The sequence below is a fragment of the Sapajus apella genome, unplaced genomic scaffold, assembly GCF_009761245.1.
Source record: "Sapajus apella isolate SASKATOON/1434 unplaced genomic scaffold, GSC_monkey_1.0 scaffold88, whole genome shotgun sequence".
Lineage (NCBI taxonomy): Eukaryota > Metazoa > Chordata > Mammalia > Primates > Cebidae > Sapajus > Sapajus apella.
In genome coordinates, this window is record NW_022437028.1 from 4786313 (window position 1) to 4806980 (window position 20668).

General features: G+C 56.9%; 1 protein-coding gene across 8 annotated transcripts in view; it reads right to left on the reverse strand.

Moving 5' to 3' along the window:
- The window catches only part of LAT2 (linker for activation of T cells family member 2), a 26705-nt gene extending 11819 nt beyond the window's left edge, over positions 1–14886 (reverse strand). The window contains exons 1-13 of one of the 8 annotated variants that reach the window (XM_032254933.1): positions 14724–14886; positions 10229–10351; positions 9343–9382; positions 6832–6875; positions 6609–6657; positions 6368–6405; positions 6020–6055; positions 5906–5936; positions 5019–5074; positions 2971–3030; positions 2702–2741; positions 2565–2665; positions 1843–1963 (exon numbers count right to left, since the gene is read on the reverse strand). In XM_032254933.1, coding sequence (XP_032110824.1) covers positions 1857–1963; positions 2565–2665; positions 2702–2741; positions 2971–3030; positions 5019–5074; positions 5906–5936; positions 6020–6055; positions 6368–6405; positions 6609–6657; positions 6832–6875; positions 9343–9382; positions 10229–10351; positions 14724–14847 — 849 coding nt within the window. In that variant the 5' untranslated portion in view covers positions 14848–14886 and the 3' untranslated portion in view covers positions 1843–1856. Of the gene's footprint in view, positions 1–1838; positions 1964–2564; positions 2742–2970; positions 3031–5018; positions 5075–5905; positions 5937–6019; positions 6056–6367; positions 6406–6608; positions 6658–6831; positions 6876–9342; positions 9383–10228; positions 10368–12393; positions 12500–14104; positions 14203–14723 lie in introns of all 8 variants that reach the window. The other 7 variants (XM_032254935.1, XM_032254937.1, XM_032254929.1 and 4 more) reach the window with 7 other exon arrangements.
- Between the last annotated feature and the right edge of the window lie 5782 nt (positions 14887–20668).

Genomic DNA, 20668 nt, shown 5'->3' on the forward strand with positions numbered 1-20668 from the left:
TTCCCGTCTCCTTTCCCTTCCCCTTCCCTTTCCTTTCCCGTCTCCTTTCCTTTCCCTTCCCCTCTCCTTTCCTTTCTCCTTTCCCTTCCCCTCTCCTTTCCCTTCCCCTTCCCCTTTCCTTTCTACTTTCCTTTCCTCTTTCCTTTCCCCTTTCCCCCCTTCCTTCCTTCCATTTTCCTCTTGTTGCCCAGGCTGGAGTGCAGTGGCACAATCTCAGCTCACAGCTACCTCCCCTTTCCGGGTTCAAGCGATCCTTTGGGACCACAGGTATGCGCCAGCACACCCGGCTAATTTTTATATTTTTAGTACACACGGGGTTTCACCATGTTGGCCAGGCTGGTCTCGAACTCCTGACCTCAGGTGATCTGTCCACCTCAGCCTCCCAAAGTGGTGGAATTACAGGCGTGAGCCACCGTGCCTGCCCTCTTTTGTTTGTTTTTGTTTCAGGACAGGGTCTTGTTCTATTGCCCGGGCTGGAGTGTAGTGGTGCAGTCACAGCTCACTGCAGCTCAGCCTCCTGGGCTCAAGCTAGACTCCCACCTCGCCTCCAGGTAGCTAGGACTACACGTGTGTGCCACCACACCTGGCAAATTTTTGTATATTTTGTAGAGATGGCATTTCACCATGTTGCTCACTGCTGTCTCCGCTGCTGCCACCCTGGCACAGATGGTACCCGTGCCTGGGTCCTTTCTGGACTTCCTGTCCCCACTCTCCCAGTACCCATTTTCCCAACAGCCAGAGAAATTGAATTAAAAACATCCAGCTGGTCTTCTGTCCAAAACCTTCCCCTTGGCTGGGCAGAGTGTCTCACACCTGTAATCCCAGCACTTTGGGAGGCTGAGGCCAGAAGATTGCTTGCGCCCAGGAGTTCAAGATCAGCCGGGCAACACAGCAATACCCTGTCTCTCAAAAAAGAAAAAGAAAACCAGCCAGGCGTGGTGATTCATGCCCGTAATCCCAGCACTTTGGGGGGCTGAAGTGGGCGGATCACCTGAGGTCAGGAGTTCGAGACCAGCCTGGCTAATGTGGTAAAACCTGACCTCTACTAAAAATGCAATGGCCTGGCACAGTGGCTCACACCTGTAATCCTAGCACTTTGGAAGGCTGACGCAGGCGGATCACTTGAGTTCAGGAGTTCAAGACCAGCCTGGCCAATATGGTGAAACCCTATCTCTCGCCACTGCACTCCAGGCTGGGTGACAGAGTGACACTCTGTCTCAAAAAAATAACAAAATTAGCTGGGTATAGTGGCAGGCGCCTGTAATCCCAGCTACTTGGGAGGCTGAGGCAGGAGAATCGCTTGAACCTGGGAGGTGGAGGTTGCAGTGAGCTGAATCATACCACTGTGATTCAGCCTGAGAAACGAGCAAAACTCCATCTCAAAAAACAAAAAACCACCTTTGTATCTCCCTCCCGTCTCATGCAGTAAAACCCCAAGTGCTGGCCCTGCCGGTCAGCCTCCCCACATCCGGCCTCCACCTCCACTAGTCTCCCCTCAGCCCCTCCCCAGCCCCTGGCTTTGCTTAGACCCGTGGGGCTCACTCCACCCGGGGGCCTCTGTTGTCCCCTCTGCCTGGATGTCCTTCCCCCCCAACGGGGTGAGGAAGGGAGCTCCGAAAGGCTTCCCTGGCCTCCTTAAATTGCAACACCCTGTCTTGCCCACAACCCCACACTACTTCCTGCCCCCCTGCCCTGCTTGATTTCTCTGCGGGACCTACCACCAGTGGATGTGCCGTCTCCCTCTGCCCACACACTCGGCTGTTCCCTTGGGCTGGGGGTCCTGCAGCCTGGAAGACCTCTAACCCTTGGCCCACAGCAGCTGGAGAGCAGAGGCCGGCCTACCTTCTTGGTCTGTCCTAGGCTTCTGAGACCGCCACCTCCCCGTTCACGTAATCCGGTTCCCCATCCTCCTCCTCATCTGGGCTTCCGGCCGGGCGGGGGGATGCTTCTCTCTGGACTTGCCCTGCAGACCAGTGGGCAGACAGGTCATTGAGTGGTTCACATGGACACACCCATGACTGTTCCCCCAACTGGGGTGCCGGGCTCAGACCCCAGACTCCACAAAACAGCCTGTGGGAAATGCCACGCCAGACAGGTCCTGGCGGTGTGTGTCTCTCCCGTCTGGGATTTGCCAGAGATCGTCCTGCTCTGAGAAAAGGTGGAACGTGTTACTGCATGCATGCAGCTGGCAGAAGTTGCAGTGAGCTGAGATTGTGCCATTGCACTCCAGTCCCCAGTGATGATGGGGTCCTCCCTGCAGAGAGGGAGGATAGGACCCCTTCGCCCACTCCCACCGAGGAGGCTCCAGGAGCCAATGAAGCCTCCTCTGAGGATTCGCCCTGCCTGGGAGGACCTGACCCCACCCCGGAGGCCAGGGCAGCTGCTGAGGGCTGTCATGCGTGGTTCAAGGTCTCTGCAGCTGCTCTTGCACCCCAGGCGTCACTGCGGGGTCAGCTGGCCCGGCTGGAGGAAAGCCCACTCTCAGCCCCGCCCTTCCAGGCCAGTCCCTCAAGCCTGCCCTAAGTGGGCCGACCACCCTGCGTCCTCTTCTCCCGGCCACCTACCCATGGCCCTCCTGGACTCTCGCCACTGACGGATGGATGCTGAGTTCTGATAATCCTCAGATTCCTCATCTTCTTCCAGGGGGACAGAGGGACAGGGACTGGAGGTGGGGTCAGTCTTCAGAGCTGGCAAGGGACTGTGTTCTCCGCAGAGGCCACCTGTGCCCTCCTGCTGGGCACCTGCAGAGGGAGGATAGGCCCCCTCGGCTCAGTCCCACTGAGGTGCAAGGAGCCGACGGAGCCGCCTCCAAGGATGCTGGGGGCAAGGCTCTACCCAAAGACACCCAGGGATCCGAGAGCCTTCAGGCTTCAAGGTGGGGTGGCCTTTGATCAGTGGGGAGTGCAGGGGCGCTTGGCCAAGTGGTCTGCCGCTCCCGGCCCCAGCCTGCCCCTGGCTGGGCGGTCTTACCTGGCTCTGTCGTTTTCTGCTTGCAAATGAGCACATTCTCGTAGGAATTGGCATCATCATCTGCAGGAGAGAGCGGAGTGGGCATGGGGCTGTGTGGACTCTTGACAGGCTTGGCTCACCCTCTGTCCTGCCCTCCCTCTGCAGAGGACCCCCCCGCCAAGCCCTACATCTCTGGGTACCCGAGGGACCTCAAGCCTTCTCCTGGAAGAGCTTCCTAATGGGCGCTGGCCTGGCACCCTGCAGGCTTTTCCCTGAGCCCTGAGCTCTTTTTCTTTTCTTGTGGAGACAGGGTCTTGCTCTGTCACCCAGGCTGGAGAGCACTGGCAAAGTCGTAGCTCACTGCAGCCTCCAGTTCCTGGCTCAAGCGATCCACCCCTCAGCCTCCTGAGTAGCTGTGACTACAGGCGTGCACCACCACACCCAGCTAACTTTAAAATATATTTTGTAGAGAGAGTATCTCACTATGTTACCCAGGCTGGTTTAGAACCCCTAAGCTCAAGCAATCTTCCCAAAGTGCTGCGATTACAGGCATGAGTCACTGTGCCAAGCATCCTTCTCTGTCTTCTAAGAGCCCCTCCAAATGCATTGGGGAGGGGGCACTTGGGGAGAGGTTTGCAATTCAGGCCCACGATGGGTGGCTGGAAGGAGGAAGGGAGGCAGGGGGCAGCTCAGAGGCTCGTTTCTGGGGCAACTAGGAGCTCTCCCTAGAGCCACTGCCGGGAGGGATCTGGACTCTTCCAGACAGGGCAGGGCGGGCTGGGAATGCTTTGCTCGGGGACCCAGGCTGAGTGTGGCATCTCCGAGCCTGGCACCCCGTCTTGGTCCTGTAATGGGGAAGCTGGGCTCTGACTGATGCCCTGCCTGATGTCCATCAGTAATGACAGGGTCCTAAGAAATGAGCACTGCTGGCAGGGCGCGGAGGCTCACACCTGTAATCCCAGCCCTTTGGGAGGCTGAGGCAGGAGGTGAGGAGTTCAAGACCAGCCTGGCCAACATGGTGAAACCCCGTCTCTACTGAAAACACAAAAAATTAGCCAGGTGTGGTGGTGTGTGCCTGTAATCCCAGCCACTTGGAAGGCTGAGGCAGGAGAATTGCTTGAACCCGGGAGGCGGAGGTTTCAGTGAGCCAAGATTGCGCAACTGCACTCCAGCCTGGGTGACAGAGGGAGACTCTGTCTCAAATGAAAAAGTGGAAGTGGCACTGGTGGGGGCAGAAGAGGACCCCTGAACACCTACACCGGCATGGCCCAGGTGGGAGCCAGGCCAGGGAGCTGGACTCAAGCCCAGGGCCCTGCACCTCTCGGCACGCACCACCCACACTTACTCCTGTTACCGTTTCTTTTCTTTTTTTAATTGAGATGAAGTCTTGCTCTGTCACCCAGGCTGGAGTGCAACGGCATAACTCAGCTCACTGTAACCTCCACCTCTTGGGTTCAAGAGTGTCTCCTGTTTCAGCCTCCCGAGTAGCTGGGATGACAGGCATGTGCCACCACCATGCCCAGTTAAATTTTTTGTATTTTTGTAGAGACAGGGTTTCACCATGTTGGCCAGGCTGGTCTCGAACTCCGGACCTCAAATGATCCACCCACCTCGGCCTCCCAAAGTGCTGGGATTATAGGTGTGAGCCACCGTGCCCAGCCTCTCAGTTGCCCTTTCTATAAAGGAAAAGCATTCAGGGCCCAAGGCTCTGGTGTTCTCAGCCTGCAGGGATCACTGTCCCTGGTACCTCTGGGCTCATCAGGAGATGCTCAGTCCTTGTACACAGGGGCCTGGTCTCCCCTGACCTCCCCGAGCCAGCCCTCTAGTTCCCTGCCACTGTGGCCCACTCCTCTCCCCCACGCCCTGTGCCCACAGCTCCCTCACTGACCCGCCTGCCCCCTGGCCCTCCTTGGCCCCCACCTGCAGCGACAGCCTCCTTCTGTCCACCCACCCTTCTCTGCCAATTCACCCGAACCCAAGCCCAGCCTCCTCTCCTGCCCGGAGTGTGGCTTCTGCCCCAGCTCCCACATCACTTCCTCCCCCACCTCTGGCTTCGTCCTCCGCCTCACCTTCGGGGGGCTTTGAGAACCGCCCCCAGTTGTAATACTCCATGGCAATGGGGTCTCTGGCCAAGAGAACAGACAGCACAGGTTTCCAGGCAGGCTGGAGGGCGGGGTGGGAGTCCTCATGGGAGGCAGTGTGGCCAGGGCTGCTCCCACTATTGCTCTTCTTGGGGGCCGTGGGGACTCTGCCAGGATCTCCTGATTCCCCCACCCCCACTTCCTGGAGCCCTGGAGCCACCGGGGAGGCTGGAGGGAGCAGATGCCTTGTGGATCCACCTTTTTTTTTTTGGGAGACGGACTCTTACTCTGTCACCCAGGCTGGAGTGCAGTGGCGCTATCTCAGTTCACTGCAACCTCTGCCTCCTGGGTTCAAGCAATTCTCCTGCCTCAGCCTCCTGAGTAGCTGGGATTATAGGTGTGCACCACCACGCCTGGCTAATTTTTATATTTTTCTAGAGACGGGTCTTCACCATGTTGGTCAGGCTGGTCTTGAACTCCTGGCCTCCGGTGATCCGCCCGCCTCAGCCTCCCAAAGTGCTAGGATTACAGGTGTGAGCCACCTTGCTATGTGACCTTAGGCCAGCCCGCATAGTGTGCCCATCTGTGAGATGATACAACACACTGAGGGGTCCTGGGTGTCCTGTCACTTGTCTTTGGGTGATGCTGAATGAGTCTCCATTCCCCGCCCCACACACCCCATGTCCCAGAGCAGGGCCAAGTCCGGTCCCACAAAGCCAGGGTCACCTGAGAGTCAACAGGGCCACCCAAGCCCTGCCTGCCAGGAGAAGGAGGGGAACCTGGATGCCAAGTTCTAGTGCCAGAGGCGGTTCCTAGACCAGGAAGCCCAGGGCCACATGGGCAGGTGGGGCAGTGGGAGAGGAGGGGCCACTCACACATAGGCGTCCTCCAACCCGTGTCTGCTTCCTGCGGGAGGAGGCGAGAATCAGGCCTGAGCCCCTGGGCTCCAGCCCCTCCGTGGCCTCCTGTCTCCCTGGGAGCCCACCTACCTTTGCTGAAGTTCTGGTACCTGGAAGATGCTGGATCTGGAAGAAAGAAAGGCCCAATCATCGCCTGCTCCCCGGCCCCAGCTTTCCACCCAGCTCGGGCTCCACGGCCCAAGGCGGAGCAAGGTGTTTCCTGGGTCTGAGCCTTTGCCATGCTCCCTGTCCCCTTCATTGGGCATGTGCGGGTGCGCACCCTCCCTGGGCCAGGCCACCCCGCCCAGCCTGTGAGTCTGTGCTGGGGAGGCCTCCCCTGGCCCCGCAGCCGCCACTGCACGAGGCCTGTCCCCTCAGGTGTTGGCCTTAGTCCCAGCTTGGCTAGGCCTGTCCCTGTCCCTGCCCTGTGCCACTCACCCTCCAGGCTGGGGGAGAACTGCAGCAGCTTGTCCTTCCTGCGGGGGGAGGGGGTTGAAGGAGGGACTGTGGGGTGAGGCCTCCCAGAACACATCCCCCCATACCCCTGGTGGGACCATCATAGTTGAGCCCTGGGGCTCAGGGGCCAGGGGAGGGAAGGAGGGAGGTCTTGGCCTGGGTTCACCACGTGGGGACCTCCAGGACCTACCTTCCTTGTCACTTCCTGGGGGCTGTGACCTACCTTGCGGGTGCCGTCTCCGCCAGGGGTCCTGGCCATGCCTGCCCGACCACTGCGAAGGACAGGAAGTGTGGTGTTGGCTGGGCCCCCAGGCTAGCCCAGCCCGTCACGCCATCACCTGCCCCCCACCTCAGGCCTGGCCATGGTGTCAGGGCAATGGGGACTGAGAGAACTGAACAAGGACACCCCCAACCCAGAGCCCAGCCTGGGACCCTTGGAGACTCACAGGAGTAGGTCTGGGACCCCATAAAGCTCTGTTGGTCCTCACGCCTGGAAACACAAAGGCTGTGCTGAGCCTGGGCCTGGCCTCTCACAGCCCGGGGACACAGGGACAGGGGAGGTGGATGGGGACAAGGAGGGAGAGCAGAGGGATGGACCTGGGCGACAGTGGGGAGGAACTTCTGCCCTTTCAGGCCTCAGACTCTCGGCTCCCCCTGCAACCCCCATTCTCTGGTCACTCTGCACATGGGGTGCCCACCGCTCATACAGGGCCCTGGGCTGGAGCCCCGCTCTCAGCAGCCCCATCCTCAGTGTGGCCTCAGCGGGCCTGCTGGGGGGTCCCAGGCCCCTGGAGATGGTCAGAGGGGTCTGTGGACAGGGCTGGGGAGGCAGCCCTGAGATCCCGGGGCATAAGGATGAATAAAGACCTGCTCAGGGGCCCAGCGGTGACTTGGGGTAAATTATTTCAGCCAGGAGTGACAAAGAGGCTGCCTCCCACCTGCCGGTGCCAGGGAGTGTTTTCAATTCCTTAAAATAGCACATGTGGCCAGGCGCTGTGGCTCACGCCTGTAATCCCAGCACTTTAGGAGGCCGAGGCAGGTGAATCGCTTGAGGTCAGGAGTTCGAGACCAACCTGGCCAACATGGGGTAACCCCGTCTCTACTGAAAATACAAAACAAATTAGCCAGGCGTGGTGGGTGCCTGTAATCCCAGTTAGGAGGCTGAGGCAGGAGAATCACTTGAACCCGGGAGGCAGAGGCTGCAGTGAGCCGAGATCATGCCACTGCACTGCAGCCTGGGTGACAGAGTGAGACTCCATCTCAAAAAAAACAGCACATGCTCTGGGGACATTCAAACCCACCATTTACTTCCAAATAACTGGCAAGACAAGTTCAAGGCTTAGCAGACACAGCTAAGTGCCCAGCCGTTGCCTGATCTCCCTTCTTCCTTTCAGAAGAAACTTTGATTTTTATTCAGATAGCCTGTGCTCATGTAAAAAGCTATCCTGGCCGGTGCGGTGGCTCACGCCTGTAATCCCAGCACTTTGGGAGGCCGAAGTGGGTGGATCACAAGGTCAGTAGTTCAGGACCAGCCTGGCCAAGATGATGAAACCCTGTCTCTACTAAAAATAAAAATATATGTATTAGCCAGGCATGGTGGCGCACGCCTGTGATCCCAGATACTTGGTAGGCTGAGGCAGAAACTTGCTTGAACCCGGGAGACTGCACTCCAGCCTGGGCAACAGAGCAAGACCCCATCTCAAAATAAAATACAGCAGGTTTTGGGGCTCCTCCTCTGAACCAAAATGGGTACCTGGCCCAACCTTCCAGGAGCGCCTGGAGGACTGGGGCTCAGGGTGGCCTCCTTTAGGAGAGATACCCTGAATCCACAGGAGAGAGTCAGACGTGGCTTCCTGGGAGAAGCAACACAGGAGCTGGGCCTGTGCTCACAGCAGTCACTTCACGAAGGCCGGTGGGGCCGAGCCAGACCGAGGTGACAGATGGAGAGACAGGCAAAGGCCTTCCAGGGAGGGGATCAAACAGCCCCCCCACCACATGGGGACCTGTGGTGGTCTGGCCTTGACCATCTGTGGCTCTAAGATCAATCATGGGGCCAGGGGTGGGCAGGGCCTGAGGGAATAGGGGACAGGGGATGCCTCCGAGGAGTCAAGGGCATGGGGGACGCTGGGGGGCGACGCTGGGGTGGGGGGTCGCAGGCAGGCCAGAAACCGTGTGGCCAGAAAGACACAGAAAGGTCTAGGCCTGGCCCACGGTGAGCAAGGCTGGGAAGATTCTATTTTCAAATCTCACTGTGGTTTTTCAGTTGCAAAAGGAAATGAGGAAGGATGTGTGTGCGTGCATGCATGCGTGGGTGGGTCATGAGTGACTGCTCGGGGGTGAACATGGACCTCCGGGTTCTCTGAGCCTGCAGTCAATCATTCTGTTTTTTTTTTTTTTGAGACAGAGTTTCACTCTTGTTGCCCAGGCTGGAGTGCAGTGGTATGATCTCGGCTCACCAAAACCTCCACCTCCCGGGTTCAAGTGATTCTCCTGCCTCAGCCTCCCAAGTAGCTGAGGTTACAGGCATGCGCCACCACACGCAGATAATTTTTGTATTTTTAGTAGAGATGGGTTTCTCCATGTTGGTCAGGCTGGTCTTGAACTCCCAACCTCAGGTGATCCGATCGCCTCGGCCTCCCAAAGTGCCGGGATTACAGGAGTGAGCCACCGCACCCAGCCGGATGCCTGGACTTCTAGAGGGCACAGGCAAGCTGAAGAGTGGCTAGCCCCACAGCCCAGGCATCCCCGCCTCCCAAAGCCCCCCCAACCCAAGCTGCAGCAGGGCCTGGAGAGCGTCTGGGCACTTCCTTTCCCTCCTCTGATGCCTAGGGGCTGGCTAGAGACTGGCACAGAGGTGTGAGTGAAGGGGTAAAGGACGAGGTGCCAGGAATTCCCTTGGGGATACCCATGCCCAGGGTACGTGAATACACCAGGCCAGGGACATCGAGGCAACTCACAGACTTCTCTGCTGGTAGATTTTCTCTGACCTCTTTGCACCTGCAAAAACAAGCCAGGATTAGCAAGGGTCCAAGAGCAGCTGCGAACTGAGGTCAGATACTCCCCGCCGTGTCTTGTCTCCCAGCAGCACTTGGGGCCAAGCTGTCAATTACCAACCACCTGATATTAAAGAATATTTGGGGCCAGGTGTGGTGGCCCCAGCACTTTGGGAGGCCAAGGTGGGAGGATCACCTGAGGTCAGCAGTTTGAGACCAGCCTGGCCAACATGACAAAACCCCATGTCTACCAAAAACAAAGAAATTAGCTGGGTGTGGTAGCAGGTGCCTCTAATCCTAGTTACTCGGGAGGCTGAGGCAGAACGGCTTGAACCCAGGAGTCGGAGGTTGCAGTGAGCTGAGATTGTGCCAATGCACCCCAGCCTGGGCGATGGAGCAAGACTCTGTCTCAAAAAAAAAAAAAAAAAGGCTGGGCGCGGTGGCTCACGAATGTAATCCCAGCACTTTGGGAGGCTGAGGCAGGCGGATCACCTGAGGTCAGGAGTTCAAGACTAGCCTGGCCAACATGGTGAAACCCCATCTTAAAAAAAAAAAGTATTTGCTCAGCGTATTTTAGAAGAGGAGAGGTTGGAAAAGCGGGTGCCACAGGCAGCCCCGACTCCCCTCCTTTGTCTGGGGCAATTTCTCTGGCCCAAGACACCGCAGCTGACCCAGCAAAACAACACCCCAGGTGCATGTGACCGATGTCTTCAGGGGGCAGTTTATGGGTTCAGGGGTCACCTCAGGAGGGTCATCGGCCCTTTCTGACCACAGCCAGGCCTAGGCTGACAGGGTCTCTGGGATGCACTGCCCATGCTTCTCTCCAGCACGCCCCCGGGCCCCCGCCTACCTGGACGGAAGCAGCGCACACACAGGCTGGCCGCCACCCCCAGCAGCACCAGCAGCGCTGCCCCGGGCCACAGCAGTTCAGTCCCTGGGTTCATGCTGGCTCCTGGTGTCGCCTCCTGTGGTTCTGAGATGGGGGGTGCCCGTGAGCAAGGGGAACCTTTTTCAGGAATCCCACCCCATACCCCCACTGTGCCGGAACAGTCACATAGCTGAGTCCAGGCTGTGGAAAGGCCACCTCCCCTCCTGGCTGCTGGCCCAGCCCAGCATCACCCTTGATAAATGCTGGAAGGTTCTGGGGGCCCACAAGATACCCCCACGTGCATGACCACAGCCCTACACACAGCCCCACTTAATCCAGACAACCGCCCTTTGAAGGTGAAGTTCACTGCCTTTCACAAATTGAGAAACTGAGGTTAGCGAGCTCACATCTGCTAAGAGGAAAGACGGGATTCAGGACGTAGCGTCCTGCCCCAACCCTGGCTCTGCCCATCACATTCATTGTCTCTAGTAAACCCACCCTGGCTCCTGGGGGTGACAGTCACAGTCTGTGGCCACCACCCATACAGAAGCACCCGGAAGCCCCCACCCATCCCAGGGCAACTCAGGGCTCCTCTCTACCCTCCTCCTGCCTTGGGGTCCCTCTGAGGCCCACCCAGGATCAGGGAATGGGTCTTCCATTCCTGAAACAGCTGCAAGCCCAGATTCTGCCTGTGGTGAGAGCTGGGAGGAGGGGAGTCAGGGAAGGCTTCTTGGAGGAGGTGGCCCAAGAGCATGAGGTGGAGAAAGGTAGGCCGGGCGCACTGGCTCACACCTCTAATCCCAGCACTTTGGGAGGCTGAGGTGGGCGGATCACAGGGTCAGGAGATGGAGACCACCCTGGCCAACATGGTGAAACCCTGTCTCTACTAAAAATACAAAAAAAAATGTTGGAGCATGGTGGCTGGCGCCAGTAGTCCCAGCTACTCAGGAGGCTGAGGCAGGAGAATTGCTTGAACCCAGGAGGCAGAGATTGTAGTGAGCCAAGATTGTGCTGCTCCATTACAGCCTGGGCGACAGTGCGAGACTCCGTCTCAAAAAAAAAAAAAAGAAAGTTGATCCTTAGAGGGATGAGGCCCAGGGCCCTGCTGCAGGTGTCTGGAGGGGGTGCCAAGGCTGGGCTGGAGACGTGATGTTGTAGGGAGGGGGCCCTGAATCCCCGGCCGGCACCTGGCCGGCTTCTTGGTCTGTGGCTGGTCCCAGCCTTGAAACCACAGCGTGATGACCAGGCCTCAGCAAAGACACATGCACACCACACGCCGTGGCCTGGTGGATGGAAGCGCGGCCCTCTCGAGTGCGCTTCCAAGAACTGCTGCAACCATAAATAGCCCCAGGCCAGGCGCAGTGGCTCACGCCTGTAATCCCAGCACTTTGGGAGGCGGAGGCAGGGAGGATCGCTTGAGGTCAAGAGTTTGAGACCAGCCTGGGCAACACGGCGAAATTCCATCTCTACAAAAAATACAAAAGAAAATAGCCAGGCACGGTGGTGTGTGCCTGTAGTCCCGGCTACTTGGGAGGCTGAGGCGGGAGGATCGCTTGAGCCCAGGGAGGTTGAGGCTGCAGTGAGCTGTGATCGTGCCACTGCACTCCAGCCTGAGCAATAGAGGACATTTTATTTCAAAAAATAATAAGGAGACCTGGTCCCCTGGAGATGGCCAGGGACAGAGTTGAGGGTGGTGGGGGTCTTGGAAGAGGCTGGGCATGGCGGGCATTTGTGGAGCCGACGCTCCCGAGTGTCCACCCTGCTTCCACTATGCGCTTCCCATCCTGGCCACCAGTGAAGGCTTCTCCCCACCCTACAGCTGGGGAAGATGAGGCTGGGAGCAGTAAACAGGACTTAAAAGGAGGAGTTCCAGCCGGGCGAGGTGGCTCATGCCTGTAATCCCACCACTTTGGGAGGCCGAGGTGGGCAGATCACACAGGAGTTCTCTACTAAAAATACAACAAATAGCCAAGTGTGGTGGGGGGGCACCTGTAGTCCCAGCTCCTTGGGAGGCTGAGGCAGGAGAATCGCTTGAACCCAGGAGGCGGAGGTTGCAGTGAGCAGAGATTGTGCCACTGTACTCCAGCCTGGGTAAAAGGACCAAGACTCCCGTCTCAAAAAAAAAGGAGGAGCTCCAGGCTGCCTACCTCCTGCCTTGGGTTCCCCCGGAGGCACACCAGGGCCTGGGCTGTCCGGCTTGAAAGCTGCGTGGCCTTTGACGAGTCTCAGGACCTCCCCGGACTTCCCAAATCCCTGCGGAAAGATGAGTCATAATCTCCGTGTGACCCTGAGTCTGTCAGGGGCCCATCACAGAGAAGCCAGCAGGCCTCCCCGCAAAAGCCAAGTGAGTCAGTGGGAACAAGTGAATTTCCTACCCTGTGACTGGCACGACCCAGGTCACCCCAGGAGGTGGTCTGAGGAAGCTCCGCTCTCTCCTCCCCAGAGCCTGCCTGGGCACTGCCCTTCTCCCTCCCCAAACCTCAACCTGCCTCAGTGCCCCCAACCCAGGGTGTGCCTCCAACCCCTCCAGCATGGCCCAAGTTCATCCCAGGCTTGTGAGGTTGGACTCATGGGACCAGATCTTGCCTGTGTCTGGGGCCCCCCAGCCTCAGGTTTCTCATCCATAAAATGGGGTTGGGCTGGGTATGGGGGCTCACACCTGTAATCCCAACACTTTGGGGGGCTGAGGCGGATCACTTGAGGTCAGAAGTTGGAGACCAGCTTGGCCAACATGGTGAAATGCTGTTTCTACTAAAAATACAAAAATTAGCCAGGCGTGGTGGCGCATGCCTATAGTTCCAGCTATTTGGGAGGCTGAGGCAGGAGAATCACTTGACCCCAGGAGGCAGAGGTTGCAGTGAGCCGAGATTGTGCCACTGCACTCCAGCCTGGGACACAGAGTGGGACTCTGTCTCAAAAATAAATAAATAAAATGGGATCAGGCTGGGAGTGGTGGCTCATGCCTATAATCCTAACACTGGGAGGCCGCGGCAGGAGCATCACTTCTGGCCAGGAGTTCGAGACCAGCCTGGGCAATGTAGCAAGACCCTATCTCTTAAAAAAAAAAAAAAAAAAAAGAAGAAGAAGTAAAAATGAGCCAGGCACAGTGACACAAGCCTGTGGTTCCAACTACTCAGGACACTGAGGCGGGAGAATCGCTGAAGCCCAGGAGGTGAGACTGCAGTGAGCCAAGGCTGTACCCCTGCACGCCAGCCTGGGCCACACAGCAAGACCCTGTCTCTAAAAACAAAAAACAAATTTCACAGTCGTGTGTCTGCCCCCAGACTGAGTGACTTCTGTGCTGTCTCTCTGTCTCTGCCTCCCTCTCCGAGTGTCTCTGTCTCGCTCTCACTTTTACTCTCCCATGCAGGTTCTGAAAGCAGGTGGGGTGACATGGAGGGAGCGGAGGATGGGCCCTCGGAGGCCCCCAGGGGCCGGCGGGGCTGGGTGGGGTGGGGAGCGGGGATCGCCGCAGACCACGGATCTGCAGAGGCCAAAATAGCACGAAGGGGAAGTGGGCACTTTTCATATGAACAAAGATTGCACAGAGCCGGCTTCGGGGAAGCTCTCGGGGCTGGGCTGGAGGAGGTACAGTGTCTGGGCCTCCCTCCCGGAAGGCCGCTCCGAGACCACCCTGCCCGTCTTCCCAGCGGCTGCGGACACTGGGGTGCGGGAGGGGCAGCCTGACTTGAAGCCCTGGACAGCTTTAACCACTGGGCTCTTCTCTGGGGTCTGTTTTTTTTTGTTTGTTTAGTTTTTAATTGTATTGAGTTTTTTTTGTTTTTTTTTTAAGAGATGGGGGTCTCACTGTGTTGCCCAGGCTGGTCTCCAGCTCCTGACCTCAAGTGATCCTCCCACCTTGGCCTCCCGAAGTGCTGGGATGACAGGTGTGAGCCACTGTGCGCAGCCGGTCCTGTTGCTTTTTCCAAATAATTGTGGGCTTCAAATGAGGCTGGCTGGGTGGGAGAGAGGGGCGGGTGCGGCAGGGGCCTGTGCAGCCCTGGTCCCAGGGGCAGAGCTGAGGGCCAGGCAGGGGGCTGGGCGGGGAGGCGGGGGACGTGGTCTCCACCTGACCTGGAGCCAGACCCGGGCCCTGACCTGCAATCTCACCGTTTTCCCCTCACCTGTGTAGGGGTAACAGTCCTATTTTGTGGATGAGGAAACTGAGGCTCCCGGGCCAGGCCAGCCGCTGCTTTGGCCCTCACCTGCCCTCAGTCTCTGACAGTGAGGGGACTGCCATGGGATGTCCCAAGGCTGTGCAGGCCGGACAGGTGAAGGCGAGGGCCGGAGAGTGGCCAGAACCCCAGAAACAAGCTGACCCCTGAAATGCTGCAGGGTCTGGTGCCAGGGCGGGAGTGGGGGCCTCGGGAGGGGGCGCTAGGCATCCAGGCCTCCTCCCACCCCACCCAGTGGAGCCAGGTGCTCCTGGGGGATGGGGGACAGCCCGAGGACCCAGGCACCCCTGGGACAGGCTTACCTGAGAGTCCAGGGCTCCTCACCGCGGCCACCCCATCCTGAGCCCGCACACCTGCTCCAGCGATGCCAACACCACTGACACTGGCGGGCGGACAGGGCGGGGTTTCTGCCAGCCACTGAATCATCCGCACATCCGCTGCTCTGCCGGACAGGCTCAGCTATGAGCAGGGAGGGGGAAGGGGGGGAAGCGAGCGAGAGAGAGAGAGGGAGGGAGAGAGAGAGAGAGAGAGAGGGAGAGGGAGAGGGAGAGGGAGAGGGAGGGAGAGAGAGAAGAGGGGGAGAAAGAGCTGGGGTGAGAGAGAGACAGGGAGGGAGAGAGGACAGAGAGAGAAAAGAGAAACAGTGAGAGAGAGAAAGAGAAGATAAGAGATAGGCGCGCGGTGGCTCACACCTGTCATCCCAGCACTGTGAGAGCCTGAGCCGGTGGATCACCTGAGGTCAGGAGTTCAAGACCAGCCTGGCCAACATGGTGAAACCTCGTCTCTAGTGAAAATATAAAATTAGCTGGGCATGGTGGCAGGCACCTGTAATCCCAGCTACTCGGGAGGGAATTGGGAGGCTGAGGTTGCAGTGAGCTGAGATCACGCCACTGCCTTCCAGCCTGGGTGACAAGAGTGAAACTCCCTCTCAAGAAAAAACAAAAACCAGAGACAGAGAGAGCAGAGAGACACAGAGAATAGGAAAATACGGACACACACTAACACACACATAAACACAAAAACTCACACAGAGAGGAGGAGAGATACACTCTAACAGATAGGAAGCAAGAGACTGAAGCTGAGGTGCTTTTGCAGATGGCAGACATGCAGACACACACACGCTGAGAAGACACACACTAGGCCGGGCGCGGTGGCGCACGCCTGCAATCCCAGCACTTTGGGAGGCTGAGGTAGGTGGATCACCTGAGGTTAGCAGTTTGAGGCCAGCTTTACAAATGTGGTGAAACCTCACTACTAAAATTACAAAAAGAATTAGCTGGGTGTGGTTGGATGAGCCTGTAGTTACAGCTACCCAGGAGGCTGAGGCAGGAGAATCACTTGAGCCCAGGAAGTGGAGGTTGCAGTGAGCCGAGATCACGCCACTGCACTCCAGCCTGGACAACAGAGTGAGACTCCATCTCAAAAACAAAACAAAACAAAACAAGCCAACAAACAATTTTAAAATAATAATAATTAATTAATACCTCGATGGCCTTGGGCAGCTGTTTAACGGTCAGTAGCGCAAGGCAGTCCACCAACTTGCAGGATGTGGCTTTACTGACCTCAGGTGCCAGGGCGTCCTGGGCTCCGCAGGGGCCTGTCTCATTCTGTTCTCACGTCTGTGTGAACGGCAGCCATGGCATCCGCCCCAGGGCTGGACACAGGGACGGCGCTGGGCAGGAGTGGGCTGTGGTCCCTCTGCATGTGCTGTCAGCCCGTTCTCCACGCCCCTTGATGCCGGGAGCCTCATCTGTGCAGTGGGGTGATGAGGCCCCAGGGCTGGGGAGGAGCAGGGCTGTCCTGCCACCCCGCCGCCTTCAGCTCCCTCTCCGTCCACTTCTCCACCTGTCTTTGATCACTCGTCCCGTCTGCCCTGACCTTGTAGTCTCTGCAGGGGTCTCTCTGTCCCTGCCACGCCCACCTGTGTCCCGAGTCCTTTGCTTCTGTGTCTATCTGTTTTGTCCTCTGGGACTCTTGCTCCTGACACTCTGTCTCTATTCTTTGCCTGCTTTTTTTTTTTTTTTTTTTTTTTTTTGAGATAGGGTCTCACTTGGTCCAGAGGTAAAGCTGGATTTGAACCCAGACCCCAAAGCCTGGCTTCCTCACTGGGACCCCCTGCCTGGCTCCTCTTCACAGAATGGGAACAAGCCTGCCTCAGTTTCCCTCCAGCCCCAGACTATGCACCTGGACTGGGGTTACCTGTTGTCTTTTTTTTTTTTTTTGAGATGGGATCTCACCCGGTCACTCAGGCTGGAGTGCAGTGGTGCGATCTCGGCTCACTGAAACCTCCACCTCCCAGGCTCAAATGATCCTCCCACCTCAGCCTCCAGCGTTAGCTGGAACCCCAGGCATGTGCCACCACATAATTTTTGTATTTTTTGTAGAGACAGGGTCTCACTATGTTGCCCAGGCTGGTCTTGAACTCCTGGCCTCAAGCTGTCCTCCTGCCTCAGCCTTCTAAAGTGCTGGAGTTACAGGCGTGAGCCACTGCACTGGGTCCCACTGAACCCACTGTGTATCCCACCTGCTGGAGACACCAGGGAAGAGCATGACAGTCCCCTACCTCCTATAAGTCTGTCATTGCAGAACCTGGGCCCCCAGTCCTGGACCCCTCTATGCCTGGGTCCCTGGCTCTGAGGTCCCACTCTTACCTTGGGGCTGGGTTTGGCCGGTGTCCGGGACGTGGCCACAGAGATGGGCAGCTGGGCCCGCTGCTGCCACCTGGTGGACAAGGAGGGTAGCACATGCTCCAGGAAGATTCAGGACCACGTTTTCTTCCCGCGGTAAACCGGTAAGAAGACAGAGGCTGGCAGAGGCGAAGCTGGATTTGAACTCAGACCTCAAAGCCTAGCTTTCTCATTGGAACCCCCTGCCTGGCTCCTCCTCACACAGTGGGAACAAGCCTGCCTCAGTTTCCCTCCAGCCTCAGACTATGCACCTGGACAGGGGTTACCTGCTTTTTTTTTTTTAGATGGGGTCTTGCTTGGTTGCCCAGGCTGGAGTGCAGTGGGGGCGATCTTGGCTCACTGCAACCTCTGCCTCCTGGGTTCAAGCGATTCTCCTGCCTCAGCCTGAGTAGCTGGGATTCCAGGTGCCTGCCACCATGCCCAGCTAATTTTTTGTACTTTTAGTAGAGACCAGGTTTCACCATGTTGGCCGGGCTGGTCTCAAACTCCTGGATTCAAGTGGTCTACCTGCCTCGCCCTCCCAAAGTGCTGAGATTGAGACAGGGCCTTGCTCTGGAGTGCAGTGGCAAGATCATAGCTCACAGCAGCCTTGTTGTTCTGCACTCAAGTGATCCTTCCATCTTTACCTCACTTGTAGGTGGGACTACAGGCACACACCACCATGCCTGACTCATTTTAAAACTTTGCAGTGATGGGGTCTCACTATGTTGCCCAGGCTGATCTTGAACTCCTGGGCTCAAGCGATCCTCCTGCCGTAGCCTCCCAAAGCGCTGCGATTACAGGTGTGAGCCATCGTACCCACTCTATCTGCTCTGTTCTCGCTCCCTGCTTCGTTGGTGGGCCTGGGCACTGGTAGATGCTGGAGGGGAATGGTCTGTGAATGGGCCTCATATGCGGCTGGGTGCGGTGGCTCACACCTGTAATTCCAGCACTTTGGGAGACCGAGGTGGGTGGATTACCTGAGTCAGGAGTTCGAGATAAGCCTGAGCAGCATGGTGAAACCTCGACTCTACTAAAAATACCAAAATTAGCCAGGCGTGGTGGCGCAGGTCTGTAATCCCAGCTACTCGGGAGGCTGAGGCAGGAGAATCACTTGAACCCGAGAGGCAGAGGTTGCAGTGAGCCGAGATCGCGCCACTGCACTCCAGCCTGGGCAACGAGCAAAACTCTGTCTCAAAAAAAAAAAAAAAGGGGCCTCATATGCAAAACGACCTTACAGACAAAGTGTGGTGTTTTGTTTTTGGAGATGGAGTCTCACTCTGTCACTCAGGCTGGAGTGCAGTGATGCAATCTTGGCTCACTGAAGCCTCCACCTCCCGGGTTCCAGCGATTCTGTCTCAGGCTCTCTAGTAGCTGGGATCACAGGCACCTGCCACCACGCCCAGCTAATATTTGTATTTTTAGTCGAGTCGAGGTTTCATCATGTTGGCCAGGCTGGTCTTGAACTCCTGACCTCAAGCAATCCACCTGCTTCAGTTTCCCAAAGTGTTGGGTTTACAGGTGTGAGCCACCATGCCCAGCCAAGAAGTGTGGTCTTGCGCGGCTGGGAGACAAGATCTCTGCACTGTTGTCCTTCAGATCCAGGACTTGCCTGTCACAGGGAAAGGGGAGGCGTGTTCTAGCAAGACAATGAGAGGCAGCTCTCCAGAACCGGCAAGAACGCTATATGCGTCATAGTCTATAATTTGGGTGATAACATCAAGGCTGGCATGCTCTTGGGTGCCCCCCCCAGGGTGGCTCACACCTGTAATCCCAGCATTTTGGAAGGCTGAGCCAGGAGGATTGAGCCTGGCCTGGCCAACATGGCAAGATCCGGTCTCTACAAAAATACTGTAAAAATTAGCCAGGGCTGGGCACAGTGGCTCACACCTGTAATCCCAGCACTTTGGGAAACTGAGGTGGGTGGATCACCTGAGGTCAGGAGTTCGAGTCCAGCCTGGACAACATGGTGAAACGCCATCTCTACTAAAAATAGAAAAATTATCTTGGCATGGGTGGCACACGCCTTTACTCCCAGCTACTCAGGAAGCTAAGGCAGGAGAATTGCATGAACTCAGGAGGTGGAGGTCACAATGAGCCAAGATCATGCCACTGCACTCCAGCCTGGGTGACAGAGCAAGACTCCATCTCAAAAAAAAAAAAAAAATTAGCCGGGAATGGTAGTGTACCAGGAGGTATGATGTGCCACTAAACTTCAGTCTGGGGTGACAGAGTGAGTCCAAACCCAAGATGTTTTCTGGAAGAGATGAGAAGACAGTGTAGCAATCATGGGGACTCCCCCCCATAACCAAAAAGAAGAGTTTCTTTTTTTTTTTTTAGAGACGGGGTTTCACCATGGTTTTGATCTCCTGACCTCGTGATCCACCCGCCTCGGCCTCCCACTGGGATTACAGGCGTGAGCCATGGAGCCCAGTTTCTTTCATTTCCCCTGGGAAGGGATCTAAACTGTTGATTGGCAATCAGGTCTTTCCAAAGGCCACCAAGAACACAGTGGGTTGCTGGTCAGTTTTCTCCTTGTCTATCTCAGCTGAGATCAGATCACTGCACGTTTGTTTCCAGGTAACAGTCACCAGGTGCTGTGGGCCTCCGGTCCTGAGCCCTGCAGGCTTCACGTCCCCTCTTCCCTTTGGTTAACAGTTGTTTCTGGTCCTTATCTCTTCCCTCCTGTCGTCCTTTTCCTCCCTCTCTCTTTCCTTTCTCTTTTCTCTCCCCTGCTTTCCTTTTTTTTAGAGGTGGGGTCTCACTGTGTTGTCCAGGCTGCAGTACACTGCTGTGATCTCAGCTTGCTACAGCCTCAGCCTTCTGGGCTTGAGCCAATTCTCCCATTTCAGCCTCCAAAGTACCTAGAGGTACAGCTGTGCACCACCGTGCCGAGCTCATTATTATTTGCAGAGATAGGGGTCTCACTCCATTGCCCAGACTGGTCTTGAGCTTTCGGACTCACGCCGTCCTCATGCCTCAGCCTCCCAAAGTGCTGGGATCACAGGGCCAACGTACCTAGCCTTCCCTTTTTAAAATTTTCAAATTTATTACCCTATCTAAAGTTACCTAGGATATGCTTCCCTTTTTTTTTTTTCTTGAGACAGAGTTTCACTCTTATTGCCCAGGCTGGAGTGCAACGGCAAGATCTCGGCTCATCGCAACCTCTGCCTCCTCGGTTCAAGCAATTCTCCTGCCTCAGCCTCCCAAGAACAAGTAGCTGGGATCACAGGCATGCACCACCACGCCTGGCTATTGTGTATTTTTAGTAGAGACAGGGTTTCTCCATGTTGGTCAGGCTGGTCTTGAACTCCTGACCTCATGATCCACCCGCCTCGGCCTCCCAAAGTGCTGGGATTACAGACGTGAGCCGCTGCGCCTGGTCATCCTTTCCTTTTGAGAGCAAAACTACTCATGTCGCAGAAAACAAAAGCCCAATGCTTGCAGCCCTTGGCAGAATTATTGGATAGATGAAAAACTTTAAACAGCTGCTGAAGAGAATGCTTAACCACAAGGGCGGTGCAGCTGGGGGGACGCTGGTGGGGATGGCATTAGGTGGGGGACGCTGGTGGGGATGGCAT